Source organism: Octodon degus, unplaced genomic scaffold, assembly GCF_000260255.1.
Source record: "Octodon degus isolate 3935 unplaced genomic scaffold, OctDeg1.0 scaffold00046, whole genome shotgun sequence".
In the NCBI taxonomy this organism is placed as follows: Eukaryota; Metazoa; Chordata; class Mammalia; order Rodentia; family Octodontidae; genus Octodon; species Octodon degus.
In genome coordinates, this window is record NW_004524622.1 from 14,539,145 (window position 1) to 14,566,726 (window position 27,582).

At 39.6% G+C, this 27,582-nt stretch overlaps 2 protein-coding genes across 7 annotated transcripts in view; one reads left to right on the forward strand and one right to left on the reverse strand.

The window, feature by feature from the left end:
* The window catches only part of Atad1 (ATPase family, AAA domain containing 1), an 81,375-nt gene extending 68,235 nt beyond the window's left edge, over positions 1-13,140 (forward strand). For all 5 annotated transcript variants that reach the window (XM_023716161.1, XM_023716159.1, XM_004632079.2 and 2 more), the window contains 2 exons: positions 7,675-7,808; positions 11,345-13,140. In XM_023716161.1, the coding sequence (XP_023571929.1) occupies positions 7,675-7,808; positions 11,345-11,465 (255 nt within the window). In that variant the 3' untranslated portion in view covers positions 11,466-13,140. The remainder of the gene's footprint in view (positions 1-7,674; positions 7,809-11,344) is intronic.
* A 5,918-nt stretch (positions 13,141-19,058) lies between these two features.
* Positions 19,059-27,582, reverse strand: part of Papss2 (3'-phosphoadenosine 5'-phosphosulfate synthase 2) — an 82,221-nt gene continuing 73,697 nt past the window's right edge. For both annotated transcript variants that reach the window (XM_023716158.1, XM_023716157.1), the window contains 4 exons: positions 24,266-24,401; positions 22,489-22,757; positions 20,782-21,011; positions 19,059-20,136 (listed from right to left, as the gene is read on the reverse strand). In XM_023716158.1, the coding sequence (XP_023571926.1) occupies positions 19,995-20,136; positions 20,782-21,011; positions 22,489-22,757; positions 24,266-24,401 (777 nt within the window). In that variant the 3' untranslated portion in view covers positions 19,059-19,994. The remainder of the gene's footprint in view (positions 20,137-20,781; positions 21,012-22,488; positions 22,758-24,265; positions 24,402-27,582) is intronic.

Sequence of the window (27,582 nt, forward strand, 5' to 3'; positions counted from 1 at the left end):
CCAAAAATTATTGTACTAGAAAATTATATATTAGAGAATTAACTCATAGTCAACTCAAGAAATCGATCTGAACCATTTTCATATTTTAATAATTTAATTAAGCAGTCCATTTCCTTTTGCTGTAATAGACTTCCCCAGATGGGTAAGTTATATATAAGGAAAAGAAAGTTATTTAGCTCATACTTGTGGCATGTCTGGTAAGGATTTCCATACTGTTAGCGTGGGGCAGAAAAGGAGAAGAGCAAGTGAGCACAAGCAGAGGGGATGCAGCAACCTGCAGACCCCATAATCAGCCCATGGTCCCGTCACCAGGGCTCCCCGCTTCACTGTCCGGGTGTCGCCTGTCTACTAGGCTGCCCCTCCCAACAACACCACTGAAGATCGAGTTTCCAGCACATGCTTTTGGGCCCCTCACCTGCGTCATGCTGGTGACGTACACTACTTAGCAAAGGTTAAGGAATCTGTCAGATTATAAAGATTAAACCCTTACTTATTAACCATGTTTAGGTTGTAGAGCCCTTTGAAAAAAAGGCTAAAAGCTATACATATTTTCCTAAGATAACTTTTGTGAATGAACTGCTTTGTACAGTTTCAGGGAAATTCCTAAAATCCTTTGTGTTTTAGGAAAGCAGTTCTTACTTTAGATAAGAAATCAGGAAATTACATTGAGCCTTTTGGCTGAATCTTTAATAACTGCTTTTAGAATGCCATTGTATAGTCACAGTGCTATTAGATAAAACACTTCAGTGATAAACATACAAAAAGGCCAGGCATCAGCAGATGGACAAAATAAGGTAAGGTACCAAGTGCGTTTGAAGTAGAATGATCATAGTGAAGCTAGCAATTTAACTATTAAGGAGGTAGTTGTTGACAATTCCATAGAAACTTCAAGTTAAACAGCATTCAGTTTTTGAAGATTTAATGAAAGATTGTATTGTCTAACTCAAACTTAACATTTTGAACCACAGTATAATATATGGAGTCTAGTAATAACGCAGATCATTTATACACAGGTGGTGAATATGAATGGTATCAATTTAAGAAATTAGGTTTTAGTGTTTTTATTTATTAATTTTTCTTTTTCTGTATTTAGGATAGGGTCTTCAGGGTCTACAAGGTCTCAGTACGTAGATCGGACTTGTGGTGGTCCTCCTGTTTTTAGCCTCCCAAACACTGGGATTTCAGGCACATGCCCCATGCCAAGTCTCAGTCGCCATCTCAGCGTGCCCCGGGGGCGGGGACTGCTCCGCACGCCAGGGATCAAATCCAGTGGCTGCACTCTGCCTAAGCAGGTGCTTTAGTCCACTGAGCTATTAGGCTGGCCCTCAGTGTTTTTGTTTTTTAAAATAATAATGTTTTTAGATATTCTTTTACACTTAATCTGTCACAGTAAAGGACATTTTTAGCATTTCTTTTCTTATAAAAGCACAAAGTATTAGTCTCTGATCAGCTCTGTTATGCAAACTAACTGCTGACATGGAACTATCTTATTCCCAATATTTGGTGTTTATATGCTGAAAGTACATTGCTCCTTCAATAAAATTTGAAAGAAGTTCATAGGATTTTGTTAAAAGATGCCTCACATCAGTAGCACAAATTTAATAAGCATATACATTATTGAGCAGAACAAGGGCTTGTTAATAAATATAAGCTGCCAGACTTTTATGGTTCATGAATTTTTCTTCTCTGAAGAATATATTGATGCTTTTGAAGTGATCCAGCATTCTACACTTAAATTCTTTATTAATGGAGTAGTTTAACATGATTTGCTTCTTTAAAAACATAGGGTAAGCTGGGAGTGATGGTATGGTGTGTACTGTAGTCCAGGTACTGGGAGGAGGGTCAGGCAGGAGGGGTGCTTAACACTGGGAGTTCCAGGGTTTTTCCAAAAACAATTAATTTTGGCTTAAAAGTTTTGCTTGCTTGCGTGTGTGTGTGTGTGTGTGTGTGTGTGTGTGTGTGTGTGTTATGTGGGAGACTAAACCCAGAGCCTTTGCACTGAGCTTTATCCCCAGACTGTCTACCCATCTATACATGCATCCATTTATTTATAAAAATTGTTTTTGAAATTTTGAGACAAGGTCTCACTAAATTGGTCAGGGATTGGGTTTGAATTTGCTAATGCTTCTGCTTCAACCTCTAAGAGTACGAGAATTATAGGTGTGTGATACACCATTAAAGTTTTAATTAGTGTTAAGTTAAATAAGAATTACCATAGGACCCAGGGAGATAACTCAGCAGAATAAGCACTTGCCTGGCAAGCGCTGGGTCCTGAGTTCAATCCCTGCTACTGAAAAAAAAAAAAAAAAAGATTAAAAAAGAGTTACCATTAATAAAATGTATGCCACATAGATGTATCATTCCTTACTCTAAGGAAGTAGCTGTTCTTTTCACAAACTAGCCTGGGATGAGATATTTTATGTAACATAATGGAGATAGCAGGCCAGGCTTTGGGAAGACCTGGGATCTCCCACATTCTGGCTTGATCTTCCCTGCAGTATGTTCCTTGGCCATATACTGTTTAGCATTCTGGGTCTCGTTTTTCTCATTTGAAAAACAGAAGCCAAGAAATTGATGGAATCATTTTGAGAATTAATTAATTTATTTATTTATTTATTTTTGGTGGAACCAGTGATTGAACTCAGGTCCTTTCACTTGCCAGGCAAGTGCTTATTCTACTGAGCTATCTCCCTGGCCCCCATTTTGAGAATTTAATAAAATTTTATATATATTATATATGTATATACACACACACTTTTAGAGTATCATAAATATTAGCAGATATATAAGCACAAATATTGATAGTCCGTATATAATAATAATGAATATGTACGTGTGAATAAATGTTGTTCTTGGGCTATAGGAGTAGGTTCATGGTAGAGCACCTGTCTGTCATGTGGGAGACTTGGAGTGCCATTCCCAGCGCTGCAGAAAAGAAAAAATGCTGTTCTTTTGAGACATTTTAGAAGTTTTTTCTAATTTTGCTCAGTTTTTCATGAATATCTAGTGTGTGCTATCTAATACAATGGGCTACTTTTGTGTGTGTGTGTGTGTGTGTGTGTGTGTGTGTCTTTTGGAGACAAGGTCTCGCTGTGCAGTTCTGGCCCACCTTGAGCTCACTTTGTAGCCCAGGGAACTCAATACAGGTCCTACCTCAGCCTCCCTAGAGCTGAAATTATAGGTGTCTGCCTCCACGCCCAGCTTAGGCTACTTTTTGAATTTCTATAGGTACCAAGCTTTGTAGTGAATTATACATTGTTCTGTTTCTGCCTCAGTTGTTTGTTTTGGGTTTTTTTGGGACAAGGTCTCACTGTGTAGTCCAGGCTGGACTTGTTTTCTAAGGAGTACATTTTAGTGCTATTTTAACCATTGAGAAAGTAGGAAGTTTCACAGTAACTAGCTCAGTGTCACACAAAGAAATGACTGGACTCTCTCTTTTTTTTTTTTTTTTTGTATTTTAGGGAAGGGTCTACAGGATGTTCAGGGTATCACTACTAGATTGGACTTGTAGTGATCTGCTTGTTTACAGCCTCCCAAGAGCTGGGATTAGAGGCGTGTGCCACTACTTCTAGTCTTTCTTCCTTCCTGTACTTAGTTTCTCTTTGTAACTATATCACTTTGTCATACACAAGGTGTTGATCATTTGAGGGAGGAGGACTGATTTTTACCACTTCAGCTTATAATTTGAAAAGTTTTTTTATTTTTTATGTTACATTGTGTTATATTGTGTTATGTATGTATTTAGTACAGGGTCTACAGGGTCTCACTATGTAGATGGGACTTGTAGTGATTCTCCTGTTTTCAGCCTCTCAGGTGCTGGGATTACAGGTGTGCATGGCAACTCCTAATCTCATTTGTCTCAGCACACCCGGACAGCAGGGCCAGCACATGCACTGGGAATCGAACCCCGGCCGTCGTGCTCTGTCTAAGCAGGCGCTTTCATCGCTGAGCTATCTGGCTGGCCTGAAAAGGTTTTTATTTTTTTTTTATTTTAGGACAGGGTGTACAGGGTCTCACTGTGTAGATCAGACTCATAGTGACCCTCCTGTTTACAGCCTCCCAAGCACTGGGATTACAGGCATGCTCCTAGTCTCAGGCGACATCTCAGTGCACCCAGAGCTGGGGCCGGCACAGCAGGCTAGGTGATTGAACTCCCTGCCCCTGTGTCTGCCTAAGCAGGTGCTTTAATCCACTAAGCTATTTGGCCAGCCCTCTGAAAAATCTTTTAAAGTAGTTTATTAACATTATGAAATGTTTCAAACATATAAATAAGTAGTCTTGTATCTGCTACCTAGATTTAACAGGCAACTTTTAATATATGTTATATTTGCTTCATATGTTTTGGAAGTTATTTTATATTTCTTTTGCTTCATGTTTTTTAAACAAATGTAACCTTAATGACTAAAGGTTACCAGTTTTCTTCATCTGCACCCCATTGCCCGAAGTTGCTAGAGTACATGAGCTCCATGAACATGCCTGTGCTACTGCAGTTGACAAACGTCATTCTTTCCGTGCTTCTGGTCGCAAACTGAGCTGGCCGAGAACCAGGTCAACTTCAGTGGTTAGGTTCAGTGTTGACCTGGGAAATTTGATTCGGTTCTTGTCCAGTTCACTTTGCAACCAGAATCGTGGAGAAAATTAAGTTCATGTGTAAACATGTAGGCTGTTTCTGCTTTCTTATTAATATAAAGCAGGAGAGATATTAGATAATCAGATCTGTCACCTTCCTGTGTTCAGCTGTAAAGACTTCCTCAGATACAAAATAATAAAAACTGCAAAGAAAATAGACAAAACTGACTGCAGTTGCCTTGAAGTTTCTGTATGGCCCAGTGTAAGATAAACAGAATGAAAGAACAAGCTATTGGGAGAACATTTGCATTCCTGTAACCAACAGAGGACGTTATCCAGGTTATATACAGAATTCCTGTACTGAGTTAGTCGAAGTTTATGTATATGTTAGCTTGCAGTGCTAACTGTAACTATTCCTAAGAACTTGTTTAATATACTAGTATTTGAAACATGTTAAAAATAATCTCGCAGTATTCTGGATTTGTCCATTTTTTTATATAATTATAAATTTTGAGACCATGCTATTAGATGTGTATAGGTGGTTTTTTTAATCTAGTAAATCACTCTTTATGTAATAACTTCCTAATTGTGATTTTAAGTAAAAAAATGTTTGAACTGGTGTAACCAAGGTGCATTGTCTTTCTTTCAGCTACTGTTTGCCTTTTATGTCATGTTCTGTCAAGTTTTGACTTTTTTTTTTGGTAGTACTGGGGATTAAACCTAGAGAGAGCTTGATACTAAACTATATTCCTGGCCTTTGTATTTTTAAATTTGAGACAGAATTTAAGTTGATTAAACTTGTAGTCCTTCTGCCTCAGTCACCTAAGTAGCTGGGACGACAGTCATGTACCTGATGTCCACCATTTTTCTTCTAAATGTAGCACAAAACTTTTCTCTTTAGGTGTATTTTTATTTTGTTTCATGGAACTGGGGATCAAATTTAGGACCTTGTGTTTGCCAGTAGAATAGGTGTAATTATTTAAATGTCAGAAGGGTACATTTTTTTTTTTTTTTTTTTAAATTTTAGGGATGGGTCTATAGGGTGTTCAGGATCTCACTACTAGATCAGACTCGTAGTGATCCATCTGTTTACAGCCTCCCAAGAGTTGGGATTACAGGCACGCGTCACCACGCCCAGTCTCAATTGCCATCTCAGTGCACCCCAGGGGCAGGGCCAGCATGGCAGGTCTGGGGATCTTAATCCACTGAGCTATTTGGCCAGCCCTCAGATGGGTACATTTTAAAAATTTTATGTGTTTTGTCTTTAACTAGCTTATTTTAGTCTATTTGCATTTGTGGCAGTTGCTAATAACTTTTTTGTTGTTGTTTTTTCTTTTTTATCTTTCTTTCTTTTTTTTTTTTGGTACTGGCATTCAAATTCAGGACCTTGTGCCTGCCAGGCAGGTGCTTAAGCTCCCTGCGCCAGGGAGCTTTACACTCATTCTTCTTTCAGTGTTTTCTGTGTAACATATCCGGTTTTGCCCTCCACCGCTATACCCTATGTTCCATGTTCATTATTACAGCTAGTATATTTCTCTCTTCAACTTTTCTCTGCTGATTGCAGAATCACATTTTTCTTTTTTGCTCTTCTGTAGTGATACTACATAATATTTTTTGACATATGTGTATTTATTTTTATTTATTTATTTTTTGGTGGATCTGGGGATTGAACTCAGGCCCTTCCGCTTGCCAGGGAAGTGCTTATTCCACTGAGCCATCTCCCCGACCCCTGACATGTGTATTTAAGTCTAATTAATAGTATCTTTGCCCTCTTTCCAATGCTATAATCATAAGACCATAGAATGAGTTAACTTTAGTTGCCCTGTAGCCTCTTACATGCTCTTACAAGCCAGCATTTGGGTTATTTTTGTATCCCAAATTAAATGATTATTAATTGCAAAAGTTGTTTAGTTTTATCTGTACTTTTATGATTTTCTTTGTTTTTGTCACTACTTGCACACTCCCATCTTCTTGCCTGGTTCTTTCGGTCACAGTACGTGGTTTCTCTTTGTTTGACTGTTACATTTTGGAATGAGAGCACTGTCGCTTGAGGTCAGAGTTACAGAGCTGGCAGTAGCCCCCAGCTTCCTGCACTTTCAAGTTCTTTGACCTTTTCTAGAATTCTCGAATTCCTGTTTTATTTAAAAATGAGTCTTCTACATTATAGGTGGAAATTTAGTGAAGACATCATTAGGGAAAAAAGTCAGTGCCGGTGAACCATTTTAGAGAAGAGCGCCTGAACTCCACCCCACATCAGCGTTCCTTGTCACAAGCATCCGTACTTCAGATTCATGTGAATATTGAAGTTTTAGTTTAGAAAAAAGAACTCATACTTAACATCTTCTGTCTTAAAAAACAACACGCATGGCCAGGCTCACCACCTCTAGGGGAGAACAGATGGCATTACGGCAGGTGGTTAGCGCTGCTGGGGAAAGCACAGTTCGACTTTGACTGCACCGGGACCTGGTACCCTGCTCCACACAGTGGCAGTGCTTGCCTGACAGGCTTAATGAGTGTGTGAGACCGAAGGATCATTTACTAGGTGGTAATCGGAAATACACTTTCTTGCTCATGTCTCAGCTTCTGTATACATTTAGTGTAGTGGTCTGTTCTTCCTTCCGTGACTATTACTTGGTTGGACCACGAGCTTAGGTTGGAGAACAAAACTAAAAAGTGCAGGTAGTGTTGAGGTGGCAGAATATTAAAAGCTTTGCATTTCAAAGGCATGGCATGTGTTTTTTTTTTTTTTTTTTTTTTTTTTTTTTTTTTTTTTGATAATGGTCTCTGGCCTTAGGAATACAGGCTGTTTATCAAATGTGTTGACTATATCCTAGAAACATCAACTGAGCTCCTCTTGTGAATGTCTGTCCTGCCCGTCATCCCACAGCGTGTCCAGCGAGACTTCTCGATTAGTCATTGTACAAGTAATGAGTACTACATTTGAAATATCTCAGCTTTCATGGTTCAAAAATTCTAGAAACCAAAGCCATTTTTTAATGTTTCACTTTTTCATGCATTATAGTTAGTGTCCTTAAATTTTAAGTAGATGTTTGTGATGTATATATTTTTTTATTTTTTTTAAAGCATGTTTCATATTTGTTTAAGGTGGACAGGCATGTAGACCTGCTAGAAGTTGCTCAAGAAACTGATGGGTTTTCAGGAAGTGATCTCAAAGAGATGTGTCGAGATGCTGCCCTCCTCTGTGTCAGGGAATATGTTAATTCTACATCAGAAGAAAGGTATGTAGTCTTAGACTTGATGTCTAGTATTATCAAGCCTGTTAGAGCTGGCACGTTAGTGTTCTCTCTCTCTCTCTCTCTCTCTCTCTCTCTCTCTCTCTCTCTCTGTTGCTTTCTAATGGCAGCTCTGCTTTAAGGAGTAGAGTGTAAATTTGAGTCAGCAAACTGCTTTCTTTATTGCCATTTTTCTAAAGGCGGGTTCTGAAATTGAAGAGAAGGACTATGGGGAGATTCTAGGATGAAAGGAAGGACTTTTAATGGTTAATCTGTGGAATGAGTCTTACAAAACTGATGGAAACCTAGGTTGCTCATTTATTAGGAAAAGAGCTATTCTTTTTTTTTCCAAGTTATTAAATAATTTTATTCTTTTTTCTTTTATATTGTTAAAAGTAGCCCAGTGTTAACCATGAGAACAAAATCTGAATTTTTTTTAAAAAGCAATCTTTTTTAGGTTTATACAAAGCATGTATAAATATCTCTATTGAGAAAATATCTCAGAATTACATTGCACAGATGTAGAAGTGCCAAACATAATAAAAAAGAAAATACCTCCAAATCAAAGAAGGTTAGACAGTGTTGTTAAAGTCAGTTTTGGCCAGCCTTGCTGACTAATGCGTCTCAAATTAAAAGTTATATTTAGACACTATGAGAGAAAACATTGTATGTGGCTAGCACGAAGAGTATTCCTCAAAGAGCTTTTTCTTGCATCTCTGGATTGCTTCTGCATCATAAATTCCATTTTATATAGAAATGAGTACTTTGTCTTCTAGAAAATTCCTATGTAAATGAAAGGTAAATGGGGGTGCCGAGAGCGCGGCCTCAACTTTAACGTAATGTGTGTACTGAACAAACTGTCACTAAAGCAAATTTTCCATGAAACGAATTTCAAAGTATGCTAAGCTTAGGAGGTCTATTTTGTACCATTCTAATTCTAGCCAACATATGAGTAGACTGAAATAATTCAACCTTGATGAGCTCTGTCCTCAGGGGTGTGTCCAAAAGGCTGCTTGCTCTAAGTCAGTACGACACTATATTTCTTTCCAGAATATCAGCTTACTAACAAAGAATTTTTGTAACATTCAGTAAAGGAGTATATTTTGGGGAATTGTGTTGTGTTCTCCCAGCTCTTGCTCCTTTTTTTTTCAGTCTTCCTTCCTGAGCTCCCTGATGTTTTCCCTCTAGGAGCGCCTGATTTGCTGTGCTATTCTTGTATTTAATTGCCGTATATTGCCATAGCAAGTGTCTCCAAAATCTTTTTTTTTTTTTTTTTGTATACAAAAAGGTATGTATTAAAGCTACCTGTCTTCTGGTAGCTGTGTAGGTCCTGGTCTTGGTCCTGTTTCCATTTCTCAGGCTCCTGAAATTCACTATGAAGAGGTTCTCGCTGTTCATTACCAGATTAATCCAGATTTTAAAGACTGTGTCTTTACAGTGGCATTAAAAGTTATGTTTTGTGAATTATGGTCAAATTTAATTTGATCACCAAAAATGAAATAGTAGCTGCTACTGAATGTGCTAAAAATACTCATTTTGGGCTGGGGAGATGGCTCAGTGGAATAAGCGCTACCCTGACAAGCGCAGGGGTCTGAGTTCAATCCCTGGTTTTGCCAAAAAAAAAAGAAAGAAAGAAGGAAAAAGAAACTCAGGATATAAAAATACTCATTTTATAACTTTAATTTTAAAATTTTTCTCAGCTTACTGTAAATTGTGGCCTCTTTAAGTACAAATGTTCAGACCAAAATCCACATATGTGCACCACTTGAGCACAGCTGAGAATGCCTTTGGCCTCCGTGCTGTGCTATTCTTGTATTTAATTGCCGTATATTAATATTGTATTTAATAACCTTTTAGTTTTCTACTTCTTAGCAGTCATGCTTAAGTCTTTTTTTTTTTTTTTTAGAATTAGAATATATTTTTAAAATAGGCATAAAGAAGTATATACTTCTTATGTTTACACATAATTCCAAAAATCTCACCATATACAACCTTGAAGCAGTACAGTCCCACAATATTCCTTTTCCTGTCTTTTGCTTTCATTCACCACCCCTTTCTCTTTAAAAAACCTCTACCCAAGAGACATCATAACAGCAACTCGCATGTGATGACAAGCAATGCGTATTCACAAGCCAGAATTACAGGTACTCCAATAATGAAACTACTATTACAGATTACCATCTGCAGTGCAGGATCATTGCCTTGCCCATCTTCTACATATAACTGTATGTGTTGACATTGTCAGGTTTCCTAACTCCTCTCCTTCCCCTGTCTTGATTAGTAGTACTTGAGATCCTACTTCCCTTTTACATGTATTATACTTTCTATTTGTATTTCTTCTTTGAGTTCTTTTTTTTTTTCAAAGTTTTATTGACAAAGAGATAGCAATGAGACAGTTTCAAATCAAATCGGAAGGACAGTTTCAACAAATAATACACTGCATATATTCTTCTTAGTGGTTAATTGCTGTACAAGATGCGGACTTGTGATCCTATTCACAAACACCATTAGAACAAATCATTCTATTCATTAAGAGAATGCAACTATATAATCTATCCCAACCTCTTTGAATACACAGATACAAAATGGACATTCATCGGTATACCCCATTTTTTCTAAGTTACATTATTGAATATTATAGGTGTGTAAACTCAGCAAAATATTCTAAAAGAGTCCAGTAGCCTATAATAGCATTGGGTCTTATATTTAACTGGCAATGTCAGAAATTATTGACCTGAGTCCCCCACAGCTCAACTTAACAGCATGGCTTTATTTTTTATATTTCGACTTCATACTTTTCTACTGGATGGTTAAGACCAAGGTAAAGCAGGACCTATGCAAGAAGAGTTGTAGCTTTTTGGTCTTAGAAGGTCAGTGAAATGCCCTCAGGATTTGTCCTGAGATCCTGTACCTCAGATTGTAGAACCTTCATCAGTGCAGCCATGTGGATGAGTCACGGCCAATGCTTGGCCAATGTGCTCTCTGTGAAAGCCTGAGAGAGTGTCTTCTCCCCATGTGACTCTCCTTAGGCACACTCTACGTCATCGATCACTTTCCTCTTTGGCCCCATAATCTTCTTGATCAGAAAATTTGGGACTCTACCGAGGTACATGACGTTACAGTACAAGTTCTCATATGTCCTGAGTCTTAATCGACCTTAGAAGGTTAGGGCCAAAATGTTGGCTTTCCTTGTATCCTTCCTTTTTCTCTAATTTGGTCTGCAAACTTAGGTTGTTAACCATCCAGAAGAAAAGCTTATTGTTATTATCAAACGATTTGGGCTATCAATCTTAACATCACTATCTCACATGCTTAAGTCTTTTATGGCTTGCATATGTGTATATCTTGGAGGAATTTGTTTGAAATGTTAATTATGACTATCTTTGAGGTCTTGAGTGGGAAAGAGATTTTATTATTATACTGCTTTGTATAGTTGAAGACAAATTTACTTTTCAGCACTTGCAATTTTTAATTGTGGCAAATATTTTGGGGCAGTGTATTCTAAAATTATTTGTATACTTGGTGATTTTGTTTTGTTTTAGTCATGATGAAGATGAAATCCGGCCTGTACAACAGCAAGACCTTCATCGGGCAATTGAAAAGATGAAGAAATCGAAGGACGCAGCATTTCAGAATGTTTTGACACATGTTTGTTTAGACTAAGAGTAAAGATCATTTGTACAGTTCAGTGATCTAGTTGGGTGTGCCCTGTTACCAGTTAGTGCAAGTAGAGTGGAGGGAGTACTCTTAAAACAAGAGTCCCGGTTTATGATTTTATGCTCTGAACTCTTAACTTATTGAGGTACAATTGTTACATAAGTGGTATTACACTTGTCAGAAATCATGAAGAGGAACAGTTTAATCCAGCCCAAGTGTGGGTGCTTGTGTTTGACCTCTTTAGCCATATGTTGTCACAGCCTTACAGAATCTAACCTGGTCTTAAAGGAGTAAAAGATTTATGGAGTCATTAGTGAGAAGTGAGATGTGGTTAGGTGCTGGTTCTAGATATGTATGTCTGTGTACGTATGTGTGTACATTAAGTGTATATATTCATACATTTTTTATTGACATTCTGTAGATATGTTTGAATACAGAAACTTTTTTTTATCCCAACCACTGAATCCGAAAATACCAAATAGTATATAGCAAAACTAAGATTTAAGTTTGTGTCTTAACAGGTAAAGTGATGCAGCCACTTCTCATTTGTTTTAGCCTTTTTTAGGTTGAGCATTTCTCAGTTTGCAATTAATCAGTTGAATCAGGCACATCTGAGTATATATATATATAGTATATATAATATATATATATATATTATATATATGTGGCTTAATTATAATGATTATAAGGATAATCACATAAAAATGCTTGTTTAGGCAGACATGGTCAGCACTGATTTCCCCTTTTTCTGCAAGCACCTAAATTATTTTAAAAGATATTATATTGATATACATGAAGGTGGATTGAAAGCCTTTTAAAGGAATGAGTTTGAAAAATGTCAGCATCCTTTAAGATATGTGTTTGACTTTGCTTCTTTTATTGTAATAGATAGTTCTGTTGTAACCATGTCTTTAAAATGACATTAAAAGTTATGTTTTATAAATTATGGACAAATTTAATTTGGTCACCAAAAATGAAATAGTAACTCTTAAGTACCTGTTACTAAATGTGCTAAAAATACTCATTTTATAACTTTAATTTAAAAAATTTTCTCAGCTTACTGTAAATTGTGGCCTCTTTAAGTACAAATGTTCAGATCAAAATTCACATATGTGTATCATTTGTGACTACATTTGTGAAGTTACGTGTTCTACATATAAAATATTGCTTGTTTCAAGTTCCACTAACTAGATTTCTGTTCTAGGCACCTCAACACCCAGCATGGGGAAGACGGCACAGCACAATCTTTAAGGTGCCTTCTGCATCGTCAGAAATACTGTTTTAGATGTATTTGTTGTTACTATATTTATTTGAAAACTCCATCTTTGTTCATGACTTAGTGCATTAACTTAGTTTAATAATGTCACAGAAATCTACTGAATAGTATAACCACTCGTACTTTGTGGGGAGAGTCTGCAGGAGAATTCTTTCAATAACAAAAGGCAAATTACAAAAGATGAAAATGAAAAAATGAATGCAAAATACAAGATACCAAAAATTTAAAAATTCCCATTTTTAATAATTATATTACTATTTTATAATGTATAATAAAGGGGTCCTACTCTGTTGATTTTTCTCCACTTAATCTGTGGTCTTGTTAAATCTTAAGGGGTGGGGCCAGCGAGATAGCTCAGTGGTCTAAAGCACTTGCTTAGGTGAGCTTAGGCAAAAGCGCAAGGACTGTGGTTTGATCCCCGGCACCACATGCCACACTAGCCCCGCCCCCAGGGTGGGCTGAGCTGACAAAAAAAAAAAAAAAAAATCTTAAGGGGTTTTGGGTTTATAAAATTTACATTTGGACAGTTTACATTTTACATACATTTTAGTATCTCATCACATACTCTTTTAATAGAAGTTTAAATAACTGTTTAATGTGATAGTGAGTTGTTTAGAAGTGGTAATATGTCCCTTGTGGGGGCCGGGGAGATGGCTTAGTAGAATAAGCGCTTGCCTGGCAAGCCCAAGGGTCTGAGTTCAATCCCTAGTTCTGCCAAAAAAAAAAAAAAAAAAAAAAAGTCCCTTGTGTCCTTTTATATTTAATTCACAGTGTCCAGTTGTTGTAATTACTGAATGTGTTACGGTTTTAATCATCCAATTAAATTAAAGAAAAACATCAGCTGTGCATCCAAGACATCTAGCATCTTAAGGCTGTAAAATAAATGAGAAAACTTTTTCTATGATTTTAAAGAACTTTTAATGTTAAATATTATCGATCCTTATATCTTAGACATACTGTTATGTCTGCTGCTAGAGCGTAGGTTCCAAAACATTTTGCTTTTGGTAGCACTTAAATGTATTGCCTCGAGAAAGAGAGTTCTGAGTTTAACTCTACACTCCCTATTAGTGAACTGTGTCCTAGGACCGTGGTTTGTCTCATTTATTCTTTTTGAGGAAGCCTCACCATGGTGCCCTGGCCTTAAATCCTGGACTGAAGGGATCCAGGGGATCCTCCTGCTCTGCCCTCTGAGCAGCCAGCACTGCAGGTACATGCCATCACATCTGACTGCTCAACTTAGGTTGAGCTTATTTCTCATAGAAGTGGGGCTGTACAACCCCAGCCTTAGAGGACTAGACAGTGTAGGGCGAATGTTAGCTATCACATTAATGGTATTACTTTTACATAGTGATAACACACACCCTATTAACTGGGTTCCGTCTTTAAGCATTAAAGCTTTTTTGTCATCGCTATACTTGCATTCTACGTATTGAGATTGAAAGGATCACCTGTGTGATCTAAGTGTCTTACTGTTGAAAGATTTCTGGTAAGTGTGCTGTCTCATGGGATTCCTGTGCCATTTTAATCAGGGGTTAGAGTCTGAATATTTGAATCAATTTCAGTATTGCCTTCACTGTCCCTTTTCTGTCTTATCCAGCCCCTTCTCCTGCAGGTAGACTCACAGCTCACCTGAAGAGGGGCTGGGATAAGCAAAATGTTCTGTATGGACCATAATAATCTAACATGATGTCATGTCTGTCACTTGCAGGGTTGATACTAGATGAGGATGACTTAAGCCTTGATGGTGCTTGTGTAAAAATGATAGCATTTCACTGGAAGAAAGTGTTTTTTACTGAAATTGTATTATTTGTGGATAAGTGATAAAGCTTCTGCATAAGGAAAATAAACTGGATAATATACATTTTATAATTTTTTTAGCTTCTGTTACAGTCTGCTCTGCAAAACTAAAAATGTACTAGTGAAGGCACTTCAAAGCTATAGAATCCTTCAACCTAGAGCTAACAGATACTCATAAGCTTTTTTTTTTTTTTTTTTTTTTAATCAGAAATCAAACTCTTGACCTGGTGCTTACCAGGCAGGTGCTGTACTGCTGAGCTATATTCCCAGCTCTTCAAAAGCTTTCTTTTTTTCTTTTCTTTTTTTTTTTTTTTTTTGCAGTACCAGGGATCAAACTCAGGACCTTGCACTTGCCAGGCAGACATCAAAAGCTTTCATTATTTAATTTGGTATGAATTTGGTGAGCACAGGGTCTTGTAATCTTTTTTTAAGTTCTCTTTATGTATGTAGAAAAACATTCTTTTTTTTTCTTTTATTTTTTAAAATTTTATTTGAGACAAAGTCGCACTGTAGTTCAGGCTGGCCTGATACTTGTAGTAGTCCTCCTGCCTCACCCTCCTGAGTGCTGGGACAACAAGCATGGATTACCGTGCCTGGCTCAGAAAAAGATTCTGTCCCAGTTATGTTCATGAACTGTCTTAGGAGAACTTCAGTTTTATGAAATATAGTCTCTTGATTGAACACATAATATGCACACAAGATCACACCTAAATCATTTAAGCAAGAGTAAAAATAAGAGGCCCTAATAACACCAGCACAAACTTGCTGCTGTTTGTGTTAGTGACCCGTGAGGCTCATGAATACATCACTGAGCCCGGAGGTTGGGGTTTTTTATGTGTGTGGTTGGCTAATGTGTATGTAAATCTGCCTGAGAACCCTTATAGTGTGTTCTGGATGCTGACATAAGCTCTGGTAAATGTTGGTGCTGAATCTAGAATGTGTCAAGAATGGAGTTTTAACATGAAGTTGAAACATTGAAGTAACCACTGCCATGCAGACTTGGATCTGAGACTCAGACACACAGTGGTACACGGACACACAGTGGTACACGTAGCACGTTCTTCACAGAAAGCATCGATTGCAGGAATAGTGCACGTGGACAGTGGCCTGAGCAGTGGTTTCCTGCCTCCTGATGCACCTTGTTATATGTTGCTTCTGGCGTGGCCCTTTCTGTCAGAACTTCCCTAGAGTCATTGTAATGATGAAAGGTAAAAGTTTGGAATTGAAGGAGAACTTTGGGGCAGCTGTAACTGTAACTAAACACAGGAAAGAAGGCTTGCAGAGTTGCTTTGGAAAGTGGCACGAAGATAGGTTTATGAGGTGTGAGGAGGTGCAATTTGAGGGACATTGGTGGGGGTGTGCCTTTCCCTATAGTTTAACATTTTGTAAACATTCACTGTGTTTTTAAAGTTACTTTATATCTGAGTTTACCGGTTCATGTAAAATGAGAGCAGTACTCATTCAAAGGAAATGGCACTATGGGAAATAGTGCTGGACACAAAAAATAACATGGTGTGTGCACCACGTGAAACCATAGGTCCCTTTTAAGGACAATATTTATTGGTTGCATACTGTAAGTGTGAGCACACACATCCTTGGCTTGCCCACAGGCTTGGAGGCTGCAGGGACTGCTTGGTTGAATTCCATAAATTCTGCTTCCACTTGTTCATGGGAGTGGTTCATAGCTTCTCAGCTTACCCAGAACTCCTGACATGGGTGTACTTGTCTGTTTGACTGGATTAAGACTCTTGCAGAGGAGAGACTGGATTAAGAAACTCAGGGAGAAATTGGATTGTAAATGCACTGACCTCACCGCTGGCTTTACCCATTGATGAGTCCATAGTTAAATGGGCTGTTACAGTGGGGCCTGTGTGAGACTGCATCATGGTACTGTGAGCTTGGCTACTGTATTTGGTCCAGGGCCCCTCCTCAGGCTGTTCCTATGTGTGCTGCCTCCTGGCTGTCATGCAATGACACCTCTGCTCTACTATGTCCTACTGTGACGGGCCTGCTTTGGACTCGGTTGACCAAGGGCTGAACCTATGAGCCAAATAAACCTCCCCTCCTGCAGATTTTAGGTTTCAGGTATTTTTGTACCAGTGATGGGACAGCTGACTGATACAGTGGAGAACTTTTTTATTTGTAATTTTAAATTTTTATTTCAGATAATGACGAAAAGAAAGATGGGAACTGAAATATAACACTAGTTTTTATTTTATATCCAGGGAGTACAAGCCCTTCCCTCTGACCTACTAGACCTAGTTGTGCTGGGTCTAGGCTGTAGCTTTATTAGGCAGAATTAATTGGTTTTAGACACACTCCTACTCACTCATCTAGCAGCCTTTTGATTGTGAGGGTATCCACACCAGGAAGTCATTGGCAGTAATAAGCCTGCTACAAAAGACTGCTTACCTCTGAAGGGCTTTTCTGTGGAATCCAGCTCATGAATTACTTGCATCCACTGTTCTTTGCTTGGTGCATAGAAAAGTATCAGACTAAAATGCCCAAACTCTAGCACATGACTCATTTATTTTTATATGGTCCTCTGGAAAGCATATTGTGAGTTGCTTGTGCACCATTTCCATAATTTTGTGTGTACTGTGAAGGGCCCAATGATAGCAGTTACCGAAGAGTTAAATGTGTGCCAGGGGAAGGAAAATAGTATGATTTCAGCCTCTGTAGAGTCAAGTCCAATCGTGTCTATTAATAATGGAAACAATCAAAAATTTCATAGGTGAAAGCTGTACTGTTTTCTGTCAAACCTTTAGACATAAAAGCCCCTCAAATTTCTTGCCCTCTTGCCTCTAAGAAAAGTTACATTGCAGATGGATACTAGACCTAAAAGTAAATCACAGAAAAGAGCAAGTTGAAAAAACAATGAACGTGGTGTTCTCCAGTATTGCTTCTTACAAGGATGATGGGTTGGAAAGAAACATGATGGACCAGTGTTGGTATAAGATCTGCCATCTGACCAAGTGGTTTATGTGTATCTTTCTAAAAAGAGTTTTTCACACCACCTTGAAGAGTTTGATAGTCTTTCAGTACAGTTTTATCTTACACTTCCCTCAACTTTTTTGTCTTGCTAATTGGCAGTAGGAGCTATCCAGTACAATCTAGGGTCAGGCAGGAAGAGGCTTCAGGTGGCCATCACCTGTTTTATTTCAGAAGAAGGTCAGAGATCTGCATGTTCTCTTCAGGACAAAAGTGAATCAAAGACTCAGTTGCAAGCCTGTGGCCCCAGAAAGCACGAGCGAAGGTGGTGACTTCTTTGTGAACACAAAAGCTGCTGAGGTTTGTGGAGCTGTGCAGATTGCTAAGGAAAACAAAACACCTGCAGCTACTTGTGGTCTTGCTGGCGAAAGTTCTGGGGCTACTTAGAGAATGAGACCTGTCCCTTTAGGAGCAAGGAAGATAGCATCATTTATCAAAGTGTGGTCTTCCTGTGGTGAAAGCCTGCAGTGGCCCCTGAACAACTCATCACTTCTGAAAAAAAATGTGTCAGATCTAGACACAGGAAAGACATGTGTGAGGGCACTTGCTGTGGTCTTTAAAGAGAGGTGCTGCTGCTGTCTCCCTCCACTTGGAGAAGGCCACATGACCCACGAGTCATGTGATCATTCCATACTGGACATTGCAGGCAAAACAACTTGGCATTTATTTTGAGAAATTTATTAAAATAACAGCAAGCATCAGTTGTAGACAGAACTAATAGTCATTTGCACCAAATCATGATAGAACAGAAGAGTAGTTTTAAATATAATTTTAAAAATACATATGGCTAAGGCACGACATCCTGTCTGTTTTCAATAAATAGCTGCTTTTTCAAAAGGCCATAATGAGTACCTCTAACATGAATTTTGGTACTAAAGGACAAGGTTTGCTGTGGCCATTCTATGTCACTTATTCTCAAAATGATTATTATTAGCTAAGAGTAGCATTTTTAAAAAATGGACAGTATGAAATATATCACAGTTTTCTTTTTCCAGTTTAGGTCCCTTACACAGAGACATTAGGTATAAAAGGTGCTGTTTCTTCATACATTCATTGGCAACAGTGAACTACACATAATGTACAAAAGATTACCTCCTATAAAGTAAAGGCATCTCAGGATTTCGTAGGACAGCTTGAGTTCTTGGAAAAGTTTTCAGCTGCAGTGAAAACTATTGGAAGTTTAGAAAACACAAGGCATTTTTTTTTTTTGTTTATTTTTGTGGCCAACTCAGCGGAAGTTTAGAAAACACAAGGCATTTTCTTTTTATTTTTGTGGCCAGCTCAGCCCACCCTGGAGGCAGGTTTGGCGAGACATGGTGCCGGGATCGAACCGGAGTCCCTGCGATTCTCTAAGCAGGCGCTTTAGACCGCTGAGCTATCTCAAATCCAAAGCATTTCTATATGCAAGAAGACTGCTTTTTAAGCAGCCCATGATCTAGGAGCTGCTGCAGCAGAGCCCCGTGGCCTGTGTGTAGTCTATGTGCCCATACTCGGCCGCCAAGGCCTCCTAATGTGTTTTGTGCTTTTGTTTCGGGTTTCAGCAGCTTGTGCAGCACTTCCATGTGCATCGCCTTATTCACTTCTAAGATGAAGGGTTTCAATTTTGTATTTTCCTGGATCTTTCCTGTTCTAGCACCTGGCTAGTCTCATGGTATGAGTTCTCTTTGGCAACAGTTGCTGCTGCTGCAGTGGAGTAGGCTTAGACTGTAGGATATGACCACAGCAAAGAGGACAAAAAATAACTCTCCCCAAGATTGCCAGATTGTTTGACCCCTGGGAATAATTTTTTTAATCAAAACACATTAAAAGTCACCATGTTGGACATTATTCACAGAAGGCCATTAGACTTCTTGCTAGACAGTCTAACTTTCCTGGCAGAAGTTAGGCTGCATAGACCTCTAAGATGAACATTACCATGCACTTGGCTTCTCCAGTCAGGTCTTCAGCACTTAGGTTATTGGGCAGTGAGGCTGTATGCAGTCATGAGGTAAAAGATGACAGGACTTCTGATACAATCCATATCTCATTTAGGTTGGCGGGAGGACAGTTATACAGGAAGGAGGAGGAGTCTATCTGATTTAGTTTACTACCGGGATATGATATTCAGCAAGGTTAAGCTGGAAAATATGCTTATTTTTGACATGTGACACATGGTCAAAGCTTTAATTGGAAAAAAATTAAAAAAAAATATATATATATGCATGCATTCTGGGACCTATCTGCTCAGATGCAGCACACCATATAGCTAATTTCACTCTGAAATGTCAAACAATATTGTTGGTAAGATTTTTATCTGCTTATATATATGAAGTTGACCTTAAATTACACGCACAATTTTTACCTCATAAAATACTAACTTTAACATCACTCACCAAGAAACATTTAGATACAAAGCATCTAATCACAAAAAATAAAAATAGAAAAGGTAATCAAAGAGCACTTCGGGAAGAAATGTTGGAGCCACAGAGCACTTAGTTGATCTTCTCCAGGGACCTGTAGTAATCTGTCAGCACTTTCCACGCTTTGGGGGCCATGAAGCCATCTGGAGGGTTCTCTCCTTCCCGGGCGAGCTTCCTCATACGAGTTCCTGAGATGAAGTCGAACTCATTGTGCCTGTCACAGTATAGCAACAAAGACCTCAGTGTAGGCAAGTTACCCTCCGTCTTAAGGATTCCTGCAATCAAGTTATGAGTTTGTACATCCACATTTTTTTTTCTTTCTGTAAAATCCCATGTCTTTGAAAATAGGAATTTGTAGAAGAAAAGGGAAGTAACAACAGCTATAGACTCAGTATTTTCTCTGCACATACTCTTGTCAGTGGAAGTATGTTTTGTATTTTAGTGTACTTTTAAGAACTCAGAGCCTGGAAAGGAAGAAGTATGCCATAGATACTGAAATCTTTTTTGTTGTTGTTACTTCCATTTATTTAATGTGACCAGCATACGTGGCAAGAGGAGATTTTTTTTTTTTTTTTTTTTTGATATGTTGGAGGTTGAACCCAAGATCTAACATGTTAAGCAAACACTGTCACCAAACTGTACTCCCATTCCTAAAGGAATTACTGTAGATCATCTGCATACAGGGTGCTGTGCTACACACAGCTTCGGGGACACTAAGGCCAAGTCATTACTCTCAAGAGACTGATTCCATTTGGGAGTAGGTGGAAGTGCACTGGAGAGTTTTCTGAAGGATGAAAGTTTTGCTCCTCATTCCAGTTGTAAAGATGTTGGTTAGATAATTTTCCTCTGAAGAACTTACCTTTCTGGATCATAGAAGTCCATGGCCTTTTTGGCTTTGTTGTAAGCAGCCACTCGGAACGGAATGATTTCCACAGAGGTGAGGCCTGGTGCCATGGTCAGGACCTTGCCCCCATGTGTGGCTTCATACAGGTCCTTCTTGGTCTCAGGGTGGGGCATTCCTGCAGGGTCCCTGCCCACAATGTAGAAGTTGGCACCTGCTATCATCCGGCACCTGCAGTGCCACTGGACCTAGGAAACATCATGTACGGGCCATTATGGGCCAAGTCTGTGGGTTTCTGTTTACACAGACTCTAATTCTGATTTAGCAATAATTCAGTAACAGACTGAAAGTTGCAAGAAATTCAGCGAGTTCTAGGACTTCACGTTCTCTTCTTAGACCTAGTTATAAACAGGAGTGTAAAGGGACACTTCATACAAATCCTCCTCTTAGAACTCAAGGTCGTATTTCCTCATCTCCAAAGAGGCTGCCACACCAGGAATACTTAGCTCTTACTGCTCTGCCATACTGATTATTTTTTAAATTTTCAGTTCCTGCCCTACTCAGATGCAGCACAACTTAAAGGACATTGCAAACCCACTTCTCATCTGACCACCAGTAATGAGCTAATCACCTTTCATATTCAGACACTGATTCCATTCTATGCAACACTTGTTCTCTTTAAAACTCAGAAATACAGGCGCTGGCCAGATAGCTCAGCGGATTAAAGCACCTGCTTAGGCAGACGCAGGCATTGGGGTTCAATCCCCAGCATGCCATGCTGGCCTCGCCCCCTGGGGCACATGGAGCTGGCACTGAGACTGGGTTTGGTGGCATACGCCTGTAATCCCAGCTCTTGGGAGGCTGAAAACAGGAGGATACTATAGTCTGATCTGTGTAGCGAGGCCCTGTAGACCCTGTCCTAAATACATAAAAGAAAAAACAACTCAGAAATACAAAGCATGGAAAGAAAAACTAGGGGCCTGGGACTTTGAGATGACTGAAGAGAATTAATTCATTAGACTCAGTTTGGGCTATTCCAAAGTGTTAAGACTCTCTCGATTCATCATACTTCCTGAAAACTTCAAACCTGCAGTGGGATAAAATCTATTTGATGGGTTTGATGTACTATATGAAGGAGAGATCTCTATCCTTTAAAGACAGCCTCTCCTCTCTGGCAAGATCACAGGGCATTGGGAATGGAACAGCGCAGTTATGGTGAACCTTTTGGAGACCCAGAGCCCAGACTGCAATCCATAGCCCCCTTACCATGAAGTGCCAACTCTGCATTTAAATCTGAATATTGAGTTTTTAGTATAGAGAAAACAGCTGTCATCCAGTACTCAGCTGCTGGGTTAGGTTGGCCACACATGGCAACGGTGAGGACTCTGGGTACTTGCTGTGGCACATGTGCCATATGTTTGACACCACGGGGATGCAGGAACCAGAACGAATGACATTAAAAATTAGGTTAGGTACTACTTGCCCTGCAACCCAGGCAAGCTTTGTGATCTGTCTTATGACATGCTGACCTCAGTTTCCTCAGGGCAATGTACAAGAGGTTTGACTTAGACATTTCTAGCATTTTTTTACAGATACAAAATGGACACATTAACCTGGATAAAGAAGAGAGAAAAATGTACTCATGAAGAAGAAAGGGTCCCAGAATCTCATTTAATCTCAAGTCAGAGCCTGCATCCGAGTCTGACGGTGCCGGGAGTGGCTCACCTCTGTGGGGCCGGCGTATAACATGGGAGATGGAAAGATAGCTACGATGGTGGACTTGGGGTCCAACACTCTCTCCTCCAGCACGGCTGCGTGCTGCTTCATGCGCCACTCCAGAGGCACGTCGTCGTCCTTGGTCCAGCCCCCCAGGGGGTGCAGCAGCAGCACGGGGTGCTGGTAGCCCCTCTCCAGGAGCCGCCGGTGGGTGTCCTGCATCAGCAGAGCATGGCCATTGTGGACAGGGTTGCGCAACTGGAACGCAAACACCGCATCTAGTGGAGAAAAGCCAAGGTCAGAGAAACGCAGCGTTGTCCACCCGCAGGAGCAGAAAGGAAAGATGCAAGGTTTATTGTTCTTCGTGTTCATTAAGTCAACTTGCTTTAATGGTCAGCTGGAGGACATATCCGGGCCTTGGGGATGGTAACACTGCTACCGTGCAAGATGGCACAGGCAGGGCCACGCACAGACGCAGGACGCTGGAACAGGGAAGGCTGTTGTCGGCAGAGCCTTTGTTGTCGCCTGGGGTTTCCCTCCAGCCACAGGTCACCAGGGCATGTGGAATCGTGGGGGATGCTTTCTGGGGCTCCTGAACTGACAGCAGTCTCCAGATAGAAATCTCAAAATTTCTTCACTTTAAAGAAATCTTTACATCTTCTCCACTTAAGTTGGGCATGGATACATTCCTGCAGTTCCAGCTCTCAGGAGGCTGAGGCAGGGGGATCACTATGAGTTTGAGGCCAGCTTGGGCTACATAGTGAATACAAAGCCAGCCAGAACACAGAAAGAGCCTGTCTCAAAAAAAAAAAACAAAAACAAAAAAAAAAAACAACAAACAACAACCACCCCCCCGCAAAAAAAAAAAAAAACAAAAAAAACAAAAAAACAAAAAAACACCAGAGAGAACAAAAAAATTGAAAAGGTCTCAGGATGCAGCTCTGGGCTAAGCCCCTGCACACAATCTCCAGTGTGGCAAAAACAACCACTGCTCCACCTGGAGGTGGGCTTCTGAGAGTTTAATCTTTTTCTGGCTGTGAAGTATAATTAATATTTATTATAGAAAACTTGGAGAATACAGTAAAGCCCAAGATAGAATATGAAAATCACCAGTAATGCCATCATAACATTATCTCTCTTGCAAGTGTATAAAGAATGAAAATCTTTCTCCTCAGTCCAGCTCCTTCCTCAAGAGGGAGCTGCTGTCTTCTGCAGTTTGGAGTACAAACTACCAGAGACTTTGATTTTCCAAACTAGGATTGTACTATATGTATTGCTCCATAAATTGCTTTTCACTTAATAAGTACACTTAAGTATCTGTGTGACTATGTATTTGTAACTGTTGCATATATTCCAGGATATGCCATTGTCTTATTTTATTTTTTGGTACTGGGGATAGAACTTAGGACCTTGTGCTTGCCAGGTAGGTGTTTAAACTGCTGAGCTATCCCCCTAGTCATTTTTATTGTTTAAAAAAACACTGATTCAGGACTGGCCAGATAGCTCAGCGGACTAAAGCACCTGCTTAGGAGCCTCAGTGGCCTGGGTTCGATCCCCGCCCCACCCCCCGGGGCGCACTGAGACAGCGACTGAGACTGGGCGTGGTGGCGCGCACCTATAATCCCGGCGCTTGGGACGCTGAACACAGGAGAATCACTACGAGCCAGATCTACGCGGTGAGACCCGGTAGACCCTGTACCAAATACATTTTTAAAAAATGTTGATTCATATCCTTAATTCTTTAATCAGGAAGTAGGGCTAAGTGCTCTCCAGGCAGCCGACGTACCAGCATTCATTTCTCTGCATTTCTGTTTGAGCTGCAGAGGCGTCAGGCGGTACTGGTCCAGCCCATCGTCCCACCGGATTCTCTCCAGCACTCGAAGGTCGCCGCCGACCAGCCAGTCTCCACTTTCCATCACCATCTGGAAAGAACGGTGTTAGTGTTGGCCGTGAGTCGTGTCTGAGCATTTCTCTCTTCCTTTGGGACCAGTCTTGGGTTACTGTCGAAGAACTGCCTGATTCAGGTCTTTCACATTTCTAGGGCACTGGTGTTGGTTTTTTTTTTTTTTTTTTTTCCTTTTGGTATCAGGGATTGAATTGAGGACCCTGCCCTTGTCAAGCAGGCGCTTATGCCGCTGAGCTATCTCTTGGCCCGCAGCGAGGTATTTCTCAAACTTTTTGGTCTCTTGACTTCTGCCTGTTCTTAAAAATTATTATTATTATTATTTTGGCAGAACCGGGAATTGAACTCAGCTTAAAAATTGAGACACCTGCCTTTCTTAAAAACTGAGACCCCCCAACAGCTTTTAAGTTATAGCTAAAATTATTTGTCCCACTAGAAATTAAAATGGGGAATATTTTAAAACTTTTTGGTTGATGTAACACAAATCAATTACCCATTAATATAAATATAATTTTTTGGTGAAAAAAAATATTCCTACACCTCCTCCCAAAATAGGGGATATAACATTGTTTTACATGCTTAGCAAACATTGGATGTTCATACCACCTTCTGCATTTAATCTATGGCAGTTTTTGGCTGAAGTAGGTAAAGAAAACCCAAGTATAGTAGTCACTCGCTACTTTGTGGTTTGACTTTCGCAAACTCGCTGTTTCGGGAGTTTTCAAAAAATATTAATTTAAATTATGTATCGCGGATTTTTCACTATCTCTTGGGATTTTGCAGTATTGTACAGTATACATATGTTGTTAAAATTACATATGTTTACCAGGTTTTTTTTTTGGCGGAACCGGGGATTGAACTCAGGCCGTTGTGCTTGCCAGGCAAAGCGCTTATTCTGCTGAGCCATCTCCCAGGCCTGAGGTTTACTAATTTAGAAAATGTTTAAGAACAATGAAGTGTTTTTAAAAGTGTGGAGAAGGGGGACTGGGGAGATGGCTCAGTAGAATAAGTGCTTCCCTGCCTAGCGGAAGGGTGTGAGTTCAATCTCTGGTTCTGGAAAAAAAAAAAAAAAGTATGGGAAAGGTTCATAAGAGTGTGGGAAGAATATACCATTGCTTCTTCCCTGATTTTGACTTACTGCTGGAGGTCTGGAACCTAACCCCTGCAATAAGCAAATGACCTCTGTACAGGCAGGTAGTTGCAAAAGGAAAAAGGTTTGAATAGACTTTTTGTATAATTGTGGGTATTTTTCTTTAATGTATTTTGTACACCAAAATACAGTGAGGGCTAGTTTCTTTTTCTTTCTTTCTTTCTTTCTTTCTTTCTTTCTTTCTTTCTTTCTTTCTTTCTTTCTTTTTTCTTTCTTTTCTTTTCTTTTCTTTTCTTTTCTTTTCTTTTTTTTGTGGCAGGCTCAGCCTGCCCTCTGGGTGAAACTGGCAAGGCATGTGATGCCGGGGATTGAACTGCGGGCTCTGTAGTTTGCCTAAGCTGTCTAAGCAGGTGCTTTGGATTGCTGAGCTATCTCGCCAGCCCTGAGGGCTAGTTTCTTAAAGGTAAGCTACATTCAAATCTGAAACTTTTGCACAGTGAGACTCTGAAAAAAAAAATCAGAAACTGAATGTACTTTTCATGCTCCGTTATGTTACAAATATATTGTGCTTTTTTAAAAAAGTCTTACTTATGTATTTATTTGGTACAGGGTCTTGCTATGCAGCTCAGACTCATAGTGATTTTCCTGTCTCAGGCTCCCCAGCACTGAGATTACAGGCATGTGTCACCATGCCAGGTCTCAGTGGCCAGCACAGTGTACCCAGAGTTCCAGGTCTGGCATGGCATACGGTATTGGGATTGAACCTGGGTCCTTGCTCTTGCCGGCCAGCACTTAGACTGCTAACCTATCTCCCCAGCAAAAGCTTTTGGGCTTTGAATGAGTCTTTTACCCACAATTATAACAAGCTGGTCAACTAGAAAATACTGGTTAACTGAGCCTGCTGACCATTAAAGGATTTTTAAAAAAACACATCTTCATTAGTAGTGGCACTAGTCTCGGCACAAGGCTTCTAAGTATGGTGAAGCTCCTAGTGGTGAATGAAACTTTTCCAGAGAGAAAAGGCCAATCATTGGAAAGTCATATTCTCACTTGTTTTTTTGTAGAAGTGACAGGACTTTGTTCATTTTGAAAAAATACTTGACAAATTGCCAAGTCTGAAGAACCATACATTGCTGCTCATTCTTTCAAGTAAAAATGAAGTTTCATGGAGGAGGAAATGTTGGTTTAGGCCAATAATATATATATAAATACATATATATATATATAATATATAAGATATATATATTATATATATATATATTTTTTTTTTCCCAAGTACTTTTTTGTGGACTCCTTTTTTTGTAGCAGGATATGAAAAAGACATGAACTCAAGGGCCAACAATTTTTTTTTTCCTTTTGTGGAACTGGGGATTGAACTCAGGCCCTAAGGGCTAACGTTTAATAACCAGTTTTACACCTTTATCAAGAATCCTCCAGTGGGGCCAGCGAGACAGCTCAGAGGACCAAGTGCCTGCTTAGGCAAGTGCAGGGACCGGGGTTCGATCGCCATCACTACATGCCCCGCTGGCCCCACCCCTGGTGTGCTAAGCTGGCCACAGAGTCCAGGTGTGGTGCTGCCCACCTGTAATCCCAGCACTAGGGAGACTGGAAACAGGAGGATCACTACGAGTCTGAGCTGAGCTGCCTAGTGAGACTCTGTACCAAATACATTAAAAACAACAACAAAAAAATCCTCAAGTGAAGCTGGCATTTTTTTTACTGCAAGTTTCTGGTATTGTGAGGTAAAAGGGCAGAGTTATTTCTCAGATTTAAGTCTAAGGCATCAGCAGTTTTACACACCCTTGCTTTTTGCACTGCCTGTGTAGATGTCAGGAGAGTGAAGAAGGGCAAATAATGACTTAGTATCAGCATAGTTTCAAGCTCAGAGATTCTCTGGATAGGTCATAACATCCTAGAAGGTTTTGTGAACCATCTTTTGGAATGGCTTCCAGCAATTCCTAATGCAGTCTAACGCAGCTTACACTTTATTAACGCATGAATAGGGACTCAAAATAGAGGGTGGGGAAGAATCCAGACAGGTTAGTTTTCTACCAGTTAATTACATTAGGGTACAATTTCTATTGAAATTCTCCAAGGATGCAGCCTCCTT